This window comes from Phaethon aethereus (genome assembly GCF_964289735.1).
Source record: "Phaethon aethereus genome assembly, chromosome: W".
NCBI classification, from domain to species: domain Eukaryota; kingdom Metazoa; phylum Chordata; class Aves; order Phaethontiformes; family Phaethontidae; genus Phaethon; species Phaethon aethereus.
Window position 1 is genome coordinate 1,427,292 of NC_138581.1, and position 17,456 is coordinate 1,444,747.

The 17,456-nt window shown below is 47.7% G+C and overlaps 1 protein-coding gene across 2 annotated transcripts in view; it reads right to left on the minus strand.

Annotated features, from left to right (window-relative positions):
• Positions 1–1,672: 1,672 nt before the first annotated feature.
• The window catches only part of LOC309415201 (WD repeat-containing protein 7), a gene marked incomplete at both ends in the record, with an annotated part of 132,723 nt that continues 116,939 nt past the window's right edge, over positions 1,673–17,456 (minus strand). For both annotated transcript variants that reach the window (XM_082012652.1, XM_082012651.1), the window contains 2 exons: positions 1,673–1,876; positions 4,524–4,628. In XM_082012652.1, coding sequence (XP_081868778.1) covers positions 1,673–1,876; positions 4,524–4,628 — 309 coding nt within the window. The remainder of the gene's footprint in view (positions 1,877–4,523; positions 4,629–17,456) is intronic.

Sequence of the window (17,456 nt, forward strand, 5' to 3'; positions counted from 1 at the left end):
TTTTTTTCAATCTCCGAGGTTACATATATACCTGTATAAACACAATGTACATGCATGTTGCATTAGTTCACTTAGAATCTAAGACCCTGATATACTACTACAGAGTTCTCCACTATACACTACATTCCTGCCAGAGAAAAGATTAAACTTTATGGCAGTTTGTGTTACACATTCCTAATGGTCTTAATTTCTTGCTTTTTAATTTTTTAAAAATTATTTTTAAACAGCAAACAGATATGTAGCTTCTGGACTGTAAATCTCACTTTCATGTACAGTGTACTACACAGACCAGCTTAAAAAAAAAAAAAAAAAATCAATGCTTTTTATATTTAGAAGCCATTTTTAAAATTAATTTATTCCTTTTTGGGAAAGGGAAGATTCTATAAGTACCATTTTTACTTTATTATGTAAAGACAGCCTTCTTACCTCTGTGAGCTTTTCAGACAAAAATGGCAAAGAAAAAGCTATACAAACATATACATCAATATATTTAAATAAAATAGTATTTCATAGATTTTTTTTCTTTGCTGCGATCATAAACCAGCATACTTTCACACTATTAAATATTTCACAAAATTAGATATGTAAGAGGAGGGAAACACAGTCACAGCTAATGTTACACAGGAATATTCCCAGTGAAGAAAATGTTTCAATACATCCATTCAAATAACTTACCTTCTACACACTTTTCATCGTTTTTCCGGCCAGAACGGCTCCCCACCGGTGCCATTTGTGCCGCCTCCCTCCAGGGCCCTTCCCCGCTGGTCCCCTGGCGAAGGCACCGCAGGAGCCATGGCTGCGACACCGGCGCAGAGCGGCGCGGACGGGGTGCACGGCCGCGCCGCCCTGCACGTCCCGGCACAAATGGGAGCGGCTTTTGGAAGAAAAAGCTTCTCGTCTTTTATTTTTTTAAAATAAATACCTGCATTGGTAGCAAAAAACACCTTTATATATAAATACTCCTTTCTTCAAGTTTGCTATTCCATCTTAAAGAGATTTTTTTTTTTTATTTACACGTGGACTATTATTCTTTCTTCCTGACTACAGCGAACAGCGACTGGGCACAGCAGCACTTCCAATTCTCTTGAAAACCAAGACTTTGTATGAGGAAACATGCCCCTCGGATCAGAACACAGGCCATCCACCCTGGCGGCTCAATCCCCCGTCCCGAGGCAATCAGCCCCGCGTTAGGAAAGCCAAGTGCCTCGCTCCAGACCTGCCATCATTCAGTGGTCACTAGGAGAAAGTGCATGTAAACACGAGCCTTTTGGTAAACACTGAGATTCCGCGAGAGTCTCCACAGGAAGAAGGTGTGTCAGGAGGGCTGCTGCGTGAACCCCGCGTGCAGCGAGGAGGGGCGCGTTCAGCCCGCTTGCCAAGCCTGGTTCGATTCCTGCCGCCGCGGATCTGGCCGAGGAGCGCCATCGTTACCGATCCCCCGCTTCTGCTGCGCCACGCAAGGAGCACGTTCCCCAGCTCCGCCGCCTTCCTCCTCCCCACTGCAAGGAAAAACCAGCCGGCGTCAGCGCAGCTGCCCCGCAGAGCGGGCGGGAGCCCACCGGTGGTCTGCGGGCACTGCTGTGGGCATCCCGTGCGAGGAGCAGAGAGACAGAGAGGGAGAATTACAAAGAACTTTGAAACAGAAATGGATTTCCAGCGCAGGGGATTTACCCTAGACCATAAAGCGATGCTCCTTGCCGTCATGAGCCATGAGGATGACGTTTCGGTTGGAGGTCCAGATGAGCCGTGCCAGCCTGAGGGCGTTGTGGGAGCCCGGAGAGGCCGGCTGGACGGGGGGCACCTGGTAGGTTTTGATGCAGCGGAGCTGGGGTGCAGAGTTCAGCATGCCGATGCTCCCCAGGAGAGAGGTGTTCATCTGCAGAGACACCCACGGGTGACCCACCCTGCCTGCGGCTTCACCACCCGCGACACGCACCTGGACCTCCTCCCAAACTCCGACATCCCTGTGATGCCCTGGACCAGTGCTGTCTCCAACCAGGCTTAAGTAAAATTCCGTTAGTCGGGCCAAGCAGCGCCGTTTACTGGGAGTGTAGTTGAGCGTTTAGGCGGTGCACTGGGTGGTCTGGTTGGTGGTTAATGACCACGACACACAACCGTGCGCAACGGAAGACCTGATGGACTCGGGCATACCTTACCGTGCTCCTTGGGGACAATTTATAAAGGCGTGCTATGCAGAAGCGTACACATTCAGAATTTAAGGAAAAAATGTGAAAAATTGGTAAGATTATATTTATGCTAGACTATTATTTATCAAAATCGTAAAAACACTGGAGCTGAAGATATGCAGAATAAAGAGCCATCCTCATGAGAGGTATGAACAGAGAAAAACCAAAAGCAAGAGCTTTTCTATTGTCTGGTAGATCAAGAGGCCATTCAGAAGCGATCTGTTGAGTTACACTCTTTGGAAAGCAGGCCAATTACTGCTGACGCATCTTGTCTAGCTCCATGTTTTTAAATATGAGATTCTCTGATCTAACCCACCGAGATACACAAAATCCTACGCTTTCTGTAACGTTGCTTTATTCTCGAAAACCTTTCCATCCGCATCCATTGCAACCCTAGGATTTCCATCAGTAGGCGGCCGGCCGCATCCCTGAGACACGCCCCATGAAACCTTGGCAAATCCTGGGACATTTAAGGTGCGTTATTGCTGATGCCACGTCCTGAATTCTGATCAGTACAAAGTACAAGCCATTACTTTTTCCTGGCTCTTCTCGGCAGCAGAGCGGTGTCAGAGAGTGTAAATCATGGCATCTCTAGCAGGGAGCATGCAAGCACCACTGACATTTTCACAATTTAAATCATCTTGAGTAATAACCCTTTTAAGATGACTAATGTTACTGATTTTCCTGCATTAATAATAGTGCCAAATAGCACACAGAAGGGAAAAATCACTGGTGCACGAGGTCACATTTTAAAACTAAATGTGTAGGTATATTTAACTCTTTATGTAAAAGCCACTTTAACGTGAACATTTACACACCTGGAAAAGCGTGGCAGATCACAATTTAGAACTCCAGCGTGACTCTTTTTCCCAGCCAATTCTAAAAGATCCGGTCCGATTGCTTTCCAGATTTTCCCTGAGCACTTAAACTGAACAAACGTAACTGATGAATGAAGATCCTTGCTGTTCTCATTTGTTTCAGAAAGCACACAATACAGTGATGGATAATAATTTAGTAACCTTTTTATGGCACCTGTAGAACTACCGAATGACACAGAAAACCGTGGAAGTGTGTTAAAGAGTATAACTGGTACTCATGGGCATACCGAGTTACGTTTTCTAGTCTGATTACTGTAAGACTCAATGATTTTGATAGCGCACATTGCTCGATCAGATCAGTTGCTTCCAAATAAAGTATTTTTTTAAGTCTAAAGCCATTGAAGGAAGAAGAAAATCCTGCTTGGGAAATGTAGGCAGCAGTCTACAACTGACAAAAAATATTCCTACTAACACGAGATTACAAAGAAAAAAACTTGCTCATATGTTAAAGAAAATAAACCTCTGGATACTTCACAAAATGGTGGCCTGTTTCTCAGTTTCTCCTTGTGTTTCAGACCCTCTTTATATTGTTTATATCTCAGCTCTCCTGCTTTCAGCACGATTAGGGAAACAGAAGACAGCGCCACGCTGCGCGGCACAGCCCAGCACGGGGCTCGCCGACGCTCCCACCACACACGGGCGTGGAGCAGAGCTGGGCAGAGGGGCACGGGCACTGCGGCGCTGGGAACGAGCCTTTGTTCCCACAGTTTTGCATCAAGCTTAAAAAAAATGAAAAGGAGGTATGTACCTGAAGCTCGCTCTGTTGGAATTGATGGGGCTGCAGGAGTTAGAGAAGAAAACTCCTTACTGGTAGGAAGGGGACAGGCACCGGGGAGAAACCTACACGGGTCTACGTTTTACCCGGCGCGCTCCTTCGGTATGTGAAAGCGAGCTATTACAGTAGTATTGTACTCAAACGTCGAGCATCAAATATGAAAGTTTACAATTTGAAAATGCTCTTTGATTGCCCAGAAGTGACGTACTGACGTGTATGCAAACAGCCCCGTCCCTCGCTCGGGGACAGCTGCAGGAACTGCTTAAATAGAAACAGGGATAGGAAAAAGCCCCTGCGTTACAGGGACACGGCCACTCAAAGCTGCCTTCACAGGCCCGCGGGGTGGTGAGGGAAGGGCCGCACAGCGGAGAGGCGCCAGGGGCTGGGGGCCCAAGCCCCAGCCCGGCAGCCACCCCTGCCCCGCCGGCGCGGGTGCCTGAAGGCAGAGCAGCCACGCTCGCTTCGGGTAAGGCGGGAGGGCAGCACGGGACCCGCGGCGGCTCGGGCTGGGGAACAAAAAAACTCTGTGCTGAGGTTTCAGCTTCTGCCCTAGCTTCTGGGACTATCCTGTCGTCAGCGTTTCCTTATGTATTACGCCGCTACTGACCGACGTTAAAAGACAGTCCCAAAGATGAGTTCGTTAGCCATCTGTGTGCAGACAGACGGACGGTAACGCACCCTTACCTGCCAGAAGGAGAGGTGGCTGTCGGAATTGGAGTACGTGGCGAGGTACCGGCCATCGGGGGCAAAAGCCACGGCAGTTATCGGTCCTTTATGGCCGTGGATAGTCTGGCAAGAGGGGGAGAGAACAGGAACGTAGAAGATTCACCACCCGTCACCACGATGATGCTGAACAGACTTTTAAGCAAACACGAACGCACGAGTACATGAACTTCTAGAAGCCTTTTCTGGAAGACTGAGGGACACCATTACTGTCAGTAAAAATTAAATACCGTGTGGAAATACATCTTCATTTTCACCTGCATTTTCTGTTATTCGAGCACCGATTTTCTGACTGTCATTGTGTCAATCGGCAAATACCCGAGGCCCAAGGCAAAGCTCTTTTGCAGAGGTTGGTTCCCGTCAGTCAGGGAGGACAGGACAGTGGCCCGTGCTGCTCCCACGCACCCGAGGGAATGGCACAAAACGTAACTCCTGCCCTGTCACGCACAGAGACTTGTGCTCAGCACAGAGAACGCCCTTTCCTCAGAGCGCTTAAATGCCTCCAGAGAAGCCGAAACATGAAAGCACACCACTGAAATGTCTTGTCAGGTGGGACTTAAGCACATGCCGCTCAGTGTTAAATAACACGACAATTTCTTTTAAGTGTTCTAATAGCTGCTTAGCCAATAAACCGGAATTAAATCATCATATGAACACATTCCCTGCCAAATCCAGTTTTTAAACCAAAGTAATTTGTCAGGTATATGAACATAAATGTGCCTTTAACGGGAATTTTAAAAAAATTTAATCTTACACGCCCCGAAGGAGGTTGTAAATCGGATGTCTAGGAGCCTCCAGCTGGCTAGGCAGCGGGCAGGGAAATGGTAAGGAGCACAAGCCCACCCTGCTGCCTTTACAACCAGCCTTCAGGGAAACGCCACTCCGTTCAGAGCTTCTCCAGGCGGCTCCCTGGGAGCAGCACGAGAGGCCGCTGAAAGGCCGGGAGCAGGGCCGGGCAGCAGCACGGCTGCGCGCCCAGGTGCCCCAGCACCCGCTCCCCAGCACCGGCGGTCGGCGCTGGTTTAAGGTACTGCACTCACGCCCCTGCTCCTCCTTCAGCGCAGCTGTGACGTACTCCGCACAGAGGCAGCAACGAGAGGACCACAAACGCCATTCCAGTGGCGCAGGAACGTAATCACATTTTTGTAAACCCACCCCCCCCCGAGAGGCGGACGACGGACTGCAGAATTACATCCACCTCCTTCACAGCTGCGCGCAGACAACCGTTTCACCGAGAGAGTCCTCTCTACTTCCACTGCAATGTACAGGACCCAGGTATGCTTACCCAGAACGTGCCCCAGACCCGGGGAGTGGAAGCGTCCGGCAAAGCAGGCACAGCTGCCCCTCACAGCGCTGGCCTGCCCACCAGCCAGGGCATCCTTCGTGCCCCATCCTGACTCAGCTAGAAACGCGAATTAAAATCCTTCGGACTATTGCCATAATAAATGTAATTAAAAGTTCAAATGTTACGTTGTAGATGAAACGTAAGGCTTTTTTTTTCAGGAATAACACAACTGGAAGGTACCTCGTATTTTCTCAGATTAGAGCTTGAACTATTACTTGAAACACATCCTTCTCACGGCAGCGCATCGCAGATGCATAGACATGCACCACGTTCCTGGTGCGCATCTTTTGCCAAAAAATAATTTTGCAAGGCCAAGTAATGGTCTCCTAGCTCCGGACAATCTTTGACAATATTTAAGGTTACGTACATCGTTCCCCTACGGCACACCCTTCTGCGCGGCGCTAGGGCAGCGGCGGGTCCTCGCAGGCACGGCAGGAGACGGGCGCTGCGCCGCCCGTCGCTTGTGTCGGCTCAGCGAGTCGCACGCCCTTCTGCTCACATGCCACACTTACAGCTGTGGTCTCACCAGCATCAAATACTTGTTTTTTACAATATCCAACAATATAAACACGTGTCAGAAACACCATGAAAAATTACTCACTTATTCCATGGTGAGAGTCATCGTTAAGATCTTATTTACTCATTACCTGAGGTTCCTGTTCAACAACCGCAAAATAAGCAGATGCTCTACACAAGACAGACTCATTTGTGTTAGGTCTTGTCTAACGCTTTGGAGATCTTAAAACTGGCAATGCCAGGTACTCCCCTCCTCTCCCACCTCATACCCCGGCGGTACAAAATCGAGAGCCTCTCCCGTGGAGTCAGCACCCAGGGCTGGCTCCTCCCAGCTAGCAGAGGAAGCCGCAGCTCCCCAGGGATCTGGCCCGAGGACGGGCTCCAGCGAGTGCCGGGGCGATGACCAGCAAGCACCGGGGCGAGTATCAGAAGCGCATGAAGCACGTGAAAAATACACAATAGCTGCCCTTTCTGCATTAAGAGGCTCTGCGCCAACTTTAAGTTGGCAGGGCTTAACCGTGTGAAAAAAGACTTTGTAATATTCATTGAATAAAATTAGGCTGCAGAAATAAAAGTAGTGCTCCTGTACCCATCACTGGGACATTAAAAGATGAAGACCTACTCAGAATGGCACCCTGCATCTAACGTTAGCCTTATATATTAAGAACCCATTAATATATTCATTTCTTGTTTATCATGTAAAAGGTGAGTGAACTCCATAGAATCCCAAGCCTATCTCTTTAATGTAATCACCACAGCTTAGGATGAAAGTTTGAAAGGGCAATTAATTAGATGATCCAATGTTCAGACCCATCAAACTCTTTAGCACTTAACAAGCAAGTAATACTTGTCAATAAAATATGTTTTGGTAATACAAAGGTAGAAAATCAATAGTACTAGCACACTTGTTGCTCTTTTTACTACTGAAAATGTGTTCCAATAAGTACAATCCTTAAGGGAATTAATCTGCTTTGTTATTTAAAGGAAGCGCTTCTCTAATTGATGCTAATCCTTTCAAGCCAAGATTTATTTTTTAGTGCGCTATCTAAACGTGTGCTTTGCAATGCTCTTCTCCTGTTCCCGAGGCCAATGAGTAAGCGTAACAGAAACAAACCATTGCTGCTCATTCAAAATATTCCGCTTGCACCCACACGTTTGGTGCTCAGGCTCCCCTGGCCGGCACCGCTGCGCTGCATTAATGGATGACAGCACTAACGCTTCGGCAGAGAACGCACAGCAAACGCTCATCCTTTGGGGCTGCTTTCAAGTTACTATTTCCAGTTTTTCAGCTGTGAAGCGGTTATATTAGCACGCAATGAAAAGTATGCAAAAACCCGTGCGATACCGGTTTGGAAATAAGTCTTAATTCTGAACGGCAGAGATGGTGGGACAAAGTGCAGCTGTTTGCAGCTTCCCTCTGCCCGACCAATTGTTTTTTAATGGGAGGATGCTCCTGGGAGACTATTTGACTTCTGCACCTGCCACCGTCGTCGTCCTGTTCCACATGATATACTGAAGCTATGACAACCTAATTCTAAGTCCAATATTTGGTAAACTCTACATTGAACTGCAATATTCTGTTAAAGGTGACATAAAAAATAAACAGTGTATCACTGCAGCAGTTTTATTTTCATAAATATACTGAAATGCAGACTTTAAATTGATAAAGTAACTTACGTACTGCTAGAGAGACATACTAGTATTTTACCACCTTTATTAGTAGATATTTATAACCCCCATCTCTAGGGGTACCTTAACTAAAGTGAAACAAAGAACTCACTCACTGAGAAAGCAGCACGCCTAACGCATCCCCCAGAAGCACTGCCCTTCCAGTCCCCATCACGTGAAAGACGTACAAAAGCAGAGGTTCGTCACGGCTAAGCACTACCCTGTGCCTGCTTTTAGCACGGAGCAGCGTGAAAACATCAGCTCCGACTTTTGCAGGGGATACAAATCATCTCTGGGCAAGGAATGGGTATTTGAAAATTAAGGAGGCGGCGATTCTGCGACCAGAGAGGAGTCACTGGCAACGACTTCATGGGCAATTTCAGCAGCCAAGCTGGGGCGATCTGCCACAGCAGCCACCTGGAAGCGTTCTCTAGAAAGCAGGCATAAAGGCAACTTTATACAAGAACATAAATAAATCACAGATCTAAAGCTCATTATGCTAAAGGCAAAGCTTAATAGAAGACAATTAACAATTGAAATGTTAAGTTGAAAATCACCGGTGTTGATGGCACTACTGAAAAAAAGAAACTCTCCCTCTACTTCGTCCCCCAACTAAATAAAAAATAACGCACTTCTAGAACAGATCTTAACAGACAAGAGCTAGGTCTGACAGATCAGTCCTTCTTAGGAATGAGTCACAAAGAAAAAACAGGTTAGCAGTGCTTCGCTGCCATGCATACACCACCTCCGAGGTCCCCCAGCGGCGGCACGCACCGAGTGATTCCATGTCACGCAAACATTTTCTTTTTTTTTTTAATTAAAAATTACGAGTTGGATTTTAATGCTAACGTTGGATGCAAAACCCTGCGGAACATATACAGAGCCCAAACCATACAGAGGAATAAATATCGGCCTTTGAGATAACAATAAAAATGGCCGACCTACAAAGAGAATATATAAAAAGAAATACTTCGACGACTGCTGCAAAGGTAAACTCGGGCCCTGCGGTGCCTGCTCGGCTGCTCTCGCTTCAGTCCCAAGGAGATTAACAGCACCTTCGCCCGGCTGCGATCTACTATGCCCAGAACCCATTCTTCTTTTTTCTTCAGAGATTGTGAGTCTTATCTTTGTTTGCAGCAGCACTCTTTCCTGGGCTCCTGCGCATCTGTCTTCTTTTGCTGTATGGCTCTTCACATCGCGCTTCCACGTGACAGATTTACTTCTTTCAGAATACACGCACTTAAGATCAGTCCCTGCAACGGAGGGGTACGGGGGATTTTCAACAGATGGTAGGAAGTCTCCATTTGCCATTTTGCTCCTGACCTTTCGTTTCCAACAGTAGTCGCTACCGCTTTGACTCCTTCATATTAACCTGCAGTCGAGAGGCTTCTGAGACCCCCAGCCCTGGCCCTCCAGGAGCTGACCGGTGTGGGCACGCTGCAGCCAGCATGGCGACCGCCACGGACCCCGCCACCCACCCAGGGGTCGTACGAAATCACCACGCAAACACGGAGGAAATAACCTACTTGCGCACCCCCAACACGAGTAGGGTTTATGGAAATTTTTACTATATTTTAATTCTGTTTTTATACAAATATGATGGATTCCGAATAATATGAAACTAGAAGTCCTACGCTTAGAAGTCTTGAATAAGATACAGTAAGTGTACTAGTCCGTGTGTTTAAAACAGAAGGAAACAGACTTGTTCACAGCTTGTCCGCACCGGCTGAGCCAGCCAAGCAAAGCCTTTCCCCAAGCCGCGGGCTGCCCTCGCCAAGGCCAGGTGCCCCCCCAGCCACCACGCTGGCCCCCACGCATGGCCATGGCCACAGCCACGGCCAGTTGCGGGGAGGAGGGGGTGGGTGGGACAGGGCATCCTTTTGGTTTTCGTAAAAGCAAAGTTATACAAAACTAAACTGCTTCACCTGAATAGATATTTAAAATGTTGCCTCATTTTTCATACCAAAAGTAAATTCTTTCAAGAGAGCCCTTCAAAGGCTTTTATGAACACTTTAAAAAATAAATCCCTACTTTCTAAGCAATTTAGTGGAAATATCTAAAATACTATTAACTTAAATCAGTCTCAATATCTTTAATAATTTAATTTCTAGGTTAGTTCCAGTCATACTGACTGCAGGAAAAATTTCAAGACAGTAGTGAGAAAAAGAGTGCATTTGCATCTTTAAATTAATTTTCTTCCCGTCCTTCAAGTGACTTCTCAGTAATATCAAGATAAAGTCCAAGCGCATGTATTATATTTTATTAAGTTAAAAAACGTAACTTAATTTTTAACCTTACAGCGATACAATTTTGCATCGGCCATTACAATTACTCAGTATTCAAATGTGCCGTGCACGATCTGACAGGCAGCATTCACCGGGAGCAGAAAGTGCCCTTGAACGGCTGCGTATAAAAATACATTTATCACTGGCGCGGCAGGCCGGCTGTCAAGCCAATATATGCCTCTCATTTGTTAGGAGGTTCTCCCGCTGCGCGTCCCTCATTACAATTTGCTTTTACTTCCTGGGCAAATGACAACCAGAAAATGAGGCAGCTTCTTTCTGAACCGAACTTAATCCAGGAAAAATTAGATGACAGCTGCAGCCACCCGAGTGTCACGGGACGGTTTAAAACGGTCCCCGAATCGTATGGCTCCAGCCCCGCACCGCATCGTGACACCGCACAGAAGCGCCGAGAACTGGCCTTCTCTCCCCTCAAGCCACGGCTGCGACGGCAGCGCGCGCCCGGAGCGCGGAGCCGAGCCCAGCCTGCCTTCCACACACCCCATGCTCGCGGAGACGCGACGTACGCTCTCGAACAGGTTCCAGACTTCCACGTGGACCGTCAAAATCCATACGGCAATTAATTACCCCTGAACATAGAAACCACCAGTCCGTAACATCAGCAGTGAGTTTTTCCTCTGCGAAAATAATGCCGCTGTACTTTAAATAAAGTTTCATAGTACTATAATATATCCTTAAACTATCTGCACGAGTACCTGTTAGACAACTTGGTATTGTTACTAAAATTCCCATCTCCTTGACAACTGCTGTTTTTAAAAGAGGATTTTCAGCAGCTTGTAGGCTAAGCTTTATGCTTTAACTTCTAGGAAAATAATTTAATATATGAATTCTGAGTATGATTAGGATATTCTTATCAGTAAAAATGGAAGAAGAAAGTGCTCGATATTTTTTCCGTATTTTTAAATAGTATTTTGTGAGAGATAAAATAATTCAAATCACTATTAAAAGGGGCATAATAGTAATTAGCAGTTTGTGTAAAAAAAATACAAAGTATAGATAAGAATCTAGACAAGAGTTCATACTGGACAAACACCAGGTCTCCGGGTTTGCGCACACTCACTGCTTGGAAGCCCTGTAAAGCTTTACGTCTTGCACCACAAACCCCTCCAGGCTGATACTCAATGGCAGTGAGGAAGTTTGGGCTGATATCCCAGCGCCAGAGAGTACTTCCCAGGGAGCAGAGGCATCGAACGCTCCCCAGAAGTCCTGACATGGACCAGATTTACCATTTATTGCACAGACTTCGTCTAACCAGCCACCAAAACGCAAGCCATACCCTTAACGGGAACGGCTGCATCGACTGTCAGAAGGACAAAGTTAAACCGCAATATGTAACAGCAGCCCCAGCAGCCTGGTGTACGACCGGTCGGAGGCTGCACCGCAGCGGAGCAGCCCCAGCAGCCTGGTGTACGACCGGTCGGAGGCTGCACCGCAGCGGAGCAGCCCCAGCAGCCTGGTGTACGACCGGTCGGAGGCTGCACCGCAGCGGAGCAGCCCCAGCAGCCTGGTGTACGACCGGTCGGAGGCTGCACCGCAGCGGAGCAGCCCCAGCAGCCTGGTGTACGACCGGTCGGAGGCTGCACCGCAGCGGAGCAGCCCCAGCAGCCTGGTGTACGACCGGTCGGAGGCTGCACCGCAGCGGAGCAGCCCCAGCAGCCTGGTGTACGACCGGTCGGAGGCTGCACCGCAGCGGAGCAGCCCCAGCAGCCTGGTGTACGACCGGTCGGAGGCTGCACCGCAGCGGAGCAGCCCCAGCAGCCTGGTGTACGACCGGTCGGAGGCTGCACCGCAGCGGAGCAGCCCCAGCAGCCTGGTGTACGACCGGTCGGAGGCTGCACCGCAGCGGAGCAGCCCCAGCAGCCTGGTGTACGACCGGTCGGAGGCTGCACCGCAGCGGAGCAGCCCCAGCAGCCTGGTGTACGACCGGTCGGAGGCTGCACCGCAGCGGAGCGCCGTGAGGAGGGCGGCAAGAGTAGGAGCACGCTGGTCGGATGGAGCGCGAGAAACTTTTGTGAGATTAATCTAATGGATCTTCAATTATGAAGGCAACAAAGCTAGTTCATTTAGCGACTACCTGAAGGCCTTAGGGAAAAATACTTCCTTTCTTTAATAGCTTTGGCAGAGGGAAGGAGCCCGTGGAGGCTACCGGTACCCCCACCCCGGCACAAAAGGCGCAGGCACTGCCCCCGCGCCCCGCACAACCCCTGCCACGGCACGGCAAGTGCTCCAAGCGCATCCCGGTCACCTCCGTTATTCAGCCACAGGAGAACACACAACCCACGGACATGAACTGAGCAGAACGATGGATTCTGGCCACACCATTCAGGCATGATTCGTGATTATAAAAAGTCAGAGTAAAAATAAGTATTATTAAAACAGATTTCAGGAGCAGATAGGATAGGTGACGTTACTTTCCTAGTAAACATGTAAATTTGATACAACACTTACCACTGAACTGTACTGGAACAGCCGAGTTCACAGAACGGAGTCTTTTTTAAACACAAGGCACTTAGGTAAAGAAATAAATCGTCACCTCAGTAACCCTGTATGGCTACAGCCAGTGACAGTGATGACAGTGAGAATCTGCTCTCTTACAGATACTGTTTGTCAAAACCTCCTAATTTTCATTAAAAATCAGTCCCTATTCAAAAAAAAGCTATTAAAAATTCCAACTAGACTACGAATGAAATGCTGCCCTACAATGAGTTAGCAGGAGACGGGAATACATGGAGCATCCCCTCTCCCTAGTTACTTACTTACTGTTATAGAAATAATGTTTAATAATAGGAGTTGAACTGATTAAATATCTGCTTTTCACCTCCCTACACATTCTATTTGGTAGTCGATAATCAGAGCATGGTTTAGTGGCTGGAGCATGAAGCATTTCTGACCTCTGAAACGTCTCCGGTGATGAGGTAGATGTGGTCACTGCAATCCCAGTTTTCCTCCTTTCCCGTTCAAGCAGCTGTCACGAGACTTGCAGCCAGGCACAATGTTCCCCTAAGTTTCTCAGTCCTTCCAGGCAAAGTGCATTTTGCTAAGGTACCCTTTGGCTAAAATTCATTCTAAGCTGTGTCAGTAGAGATGAAACGGTGAGAGCATTGGGATTTTTGGGTGCACCAAGAAGCACTCGTCCTCAAACAGTTCTGTTAAGATGCAGCTCTTCCCTTTCAGCTCCAGCTTTACTCACTCAAATTTTAAAGAAAACTAGTTAGAACAATGTCACCGTCATATTTGGAGCACTAGAGTATTTTTAACCTTTGACTCCAGAGCCTTCAATGCACTTGCAAAACGCACAAATCCATAGCTCCCAAGTGACCCGAGACTTTAAAGAAAAGCGTTCAGCAACTCCAGCGGCGTAGGAAAAGCTAACGAGATCAGTGCTTCCCGCCAGGACGGTGGGGTTTGGGGACTTAATTATCCTTCTGGAGGGGTCTTCTGCCCTGCGGACCCTGGGAAAGCAACTCTGCCATCATTTTTGAAGCCAGCCTTCTGATTCTCGCCACTCCTCGCTCTAATTTTCTAATGAGCGTATTTCCAGATCTTTAGCCGTTCCTGGGCAAACTGTCACCTTCTGCAGAACTCCCTAATGCTGCTCCTTCCTTCCACAGCTACCACTCGCATCCTCTTCCAAGGGTCACAAGCATCGGCATCAAGATTACCAAAACAAGTGGAAACTTTGACTTCCAAGTCCTCAATTTAAAAATTTCTGGAGAACATTATCTTACAAGTCTAAATCTCCAAGGAGTGCTTTGCGTGCGATGGTTTACACTTAGCAATGCCATGTCATCGTATTTGAAAAACACAGCAGCTTTTTGACTTTTTTTTTTTTTTTTTAAATAATTTATGCTTCTTTCAGCATCTGCCGAGATCTAACTGGGAACACTGGCTACAGCCTCACGTGCAAATACACACATCCAGTGATCTCCACCAGGACACTGTGCCACCTTCGCGGCACCGCAAGCAGTGCTAGACAGGAACAGCAGAACCGCGGTGCCTCCTTGCCGTCACCTCCCAGTGAACTAAGTCCTCCACCTAGTAAGAGTTTCACTTTTCTACTGTCAAGCAAGCATATATTTTTATACTATGCAGATCATGGGCATTAGCATATTCCACAACATTCTGCAATTAAAACGTTGCTAAACACCAGCGGGGATGGGTGGAGGGGCAGAGTGTGAAGCGCTCCGAGCCTGGCGTTCAAAGCGCATCTGGGCGTTCAGAAACCCTGTGAACAGCATCAGGGCCATTTACCCACACAACTGCTCTAAAATTTAGGGAAATTAATTCGTGATAATAGTAATAATACCTGGAGCATTATATGCTATAAGATTTTAAAACAAATTAGTGATCAATAATTACTCAATAATTGACAAAGTATAAGAGATGACACGTTCACAAATTTTTCTGGTTATGAGTCATTAAATACATCAGGGATACAGATTTTCTTTGCTTGGTGTTAATTATTGTTTCAATTCCCTCCGAGATGTACGTTGATATCTGGATTAAAAGCTGTAACTTCACTGCAGGTTTTGTAAGTCCCTCTCTATCCCCAGCTGAAAAGCCATTCTGCAGCCGCTCGCGGCGACACTGGGGCTGAATCACAAGCAGGTGTTGCGATGCCTGCGGGAGAAACGCAGCCCTGGCAGCAGAGCTCTCCTCTGGGTTCCGCAGGTCTCACCGAGTCCCAGCTCCATGGGGCTTCCAGCCCTTCCCTGTGCCTGGGTGCCTACGGGTCTCGCACTTACAGATGAGAGAAGCGAAGCAGAAAGCAGTCGGGCACAAAGCCCCAGTTCAGCACTGTGTTCTTCCCTAACAGAGAACAGACCCCCGAAAGCAAAAATGCATTCACAAAGGTCATGATTGGAGAAATAGGTCAGTTAAAAACAAAGTGTTAGCAACATCACTTTAAGCAGCTCTGGACATGTACAGAGAGTCGTGTTTAAATATGTGCTTGTTGGCCATGGGCAACCCTAAATGGAGAAACCCAGATTTGACCATCACCATTTAATGCATACTAGTGCTCTATTTCTACTTAAAATATGGAATATAAATTAAATGTGATTTTGCAAGTTATGAATTTGGAGTTAACCTTAGACTCAAATTTTGTTTTTAAAAGTTATTTGCACGCACTCTTGTTCCAGCTTTTCTTTAAAGGAAGTGATAGTCCTTTAGGAAAAAGGACAAGAGCTCTTACACACAGAGGTGACTGACAACAATGTCACAGAATCGCAGAATCATTAACGTTGGAAAAGACCTTTAAGATCATCAAGTCCAAACATCAACCCAACACCACCAAGCCCACTAAACCATGTCCCAAAGTGTCACGTCTGCATGTTTTTTGAACACCTCCAGTGATGGTGACTCCACCACCTCCCTGCGCAGCCTGTTCCAATGCTTGACCACTCTCTCCGTAAAGAAATTTTCCCTAATATCCAGCATAAACCTCCCCTGGCACAACTTGAGGCCGTTTCCTCTCGTTCTATCGCTGTTACTTGGGAGAAGAGGCCAACCCCCACCTCACCACAACCCCCTTTCAGGCAGTTGTAGAGAGCGATAAGGTCTCCCCTCAGCCTCCTCTTCTCCAGGCTGAACACCCCCAGTTCCCTCAGCCGCTCCTCATCAGACTTGTGCTCCAGACCCCTCCCCAGCTCCGTTGCCCTTCTCTGGACACGCTCCAGCACCTCAACGTCCTTCTTGGAGTGAGGGGCCCAAAACTGAACACAGGATTCAAGGTGCGGCCTCACCAGTGCCAAGTACAGGGGCACGATCCCTGCCCTGCTCCTGCTGGCCACACCATTGCTGGTACAGGCCAGGACGCTGTTGGCCTTCTTGGCCACCTGGGCACACTGCCGGCTCCTGTTCAGCCGGCTGCCAACCAGCACCCCCAGGTCCCTTTCCCCGGGCAGCTCCAGCCACTCCTGCCCAAGCCTGGAGCGTTGCATTGGGTTGTTGTGACCCAAGTGCAGGACCCGGCACTTGGCCGTGTTAAACCTCATACAATTGACCTTGGCTCCTTTCAACCAGTCTCCAAATCAACTAGAAAAAGGTACAGAGAGAGAAAAACCCCTGTCTTTTAGCAAACTAATGTTTCTGATCAACATGACTTAAAAAGCAAATTTTGTGATTCCTGAGGCCTCGTTACCGAGCCTACCGAGGCTGGAAAGTTGGACTGGAGTTATAGTATGAATTTATAGTGCACTCACTAGGCTGTACGTGAGGACTCTCAGTTTGCATTTGTTACTCGTGGTTTAATGCATATATTTATATGTGCAAAGTAGATTTATCTGTGATGCACAGAGGCAGGTTTGGTGCAGATCAACAATATTCAAGTGGAGAGTTAATGCAGAGGAGTTAGCGTGCTGTAAATTCACACCTTGGCTAAATCCCCACCAGCCTCCCGTGTAGAAGCATATCAGCACAGTTTACTCCCATAAAATATGCTGCTAAATTACCACCACCTAACCAACCAGGAATAATTAAACTCTGTTTTTAAAAGACATTTTAGAAACTTGAAAAAAGTGGCTGTTTTGCTATTTCATGCCTAACGTAGCTGGGATTTGCTGTTGATAGGATAAGACCTTTTCTTGTTACGATGAAAAGGAGTAAAATCCCTCGACTGTATTGCTGGGCATGTTTAGAAAATCAGGGTAAAGCTACCGCAGGCTACAGAGGAAACGGGTCTGCAGCACACAGGATAGCACGCTGCCTGCCTTCTGCGCTGAGGCTGTCTCGCACTGGAAACACAATATAAGAACAACTAAAGAGCGAGGCTTGCACCCGTATCAAGGAGGACATGAAAATCTAAGTACGGTTAAGCCCTGGTGCGGCCGGAGCATGCCCCCTTAAATTCCTGCCCCGCTTGCCAGCGATGCACGTATTACTACCCTGTATTGCATTACTATGGATTTTCCCTTGTGAACTCTGCTATTGCTTATGTGAGTCAGACTCTAAACGAAAGCGAACGGAAGGCACCCCCAGCCCCCCTGCACGCTACCTCGGCAGGGCGTGACAGGGCGTTTTTAGCGCCCGAGGACACTGCACTAAATGTGCTTGCCCATCTGC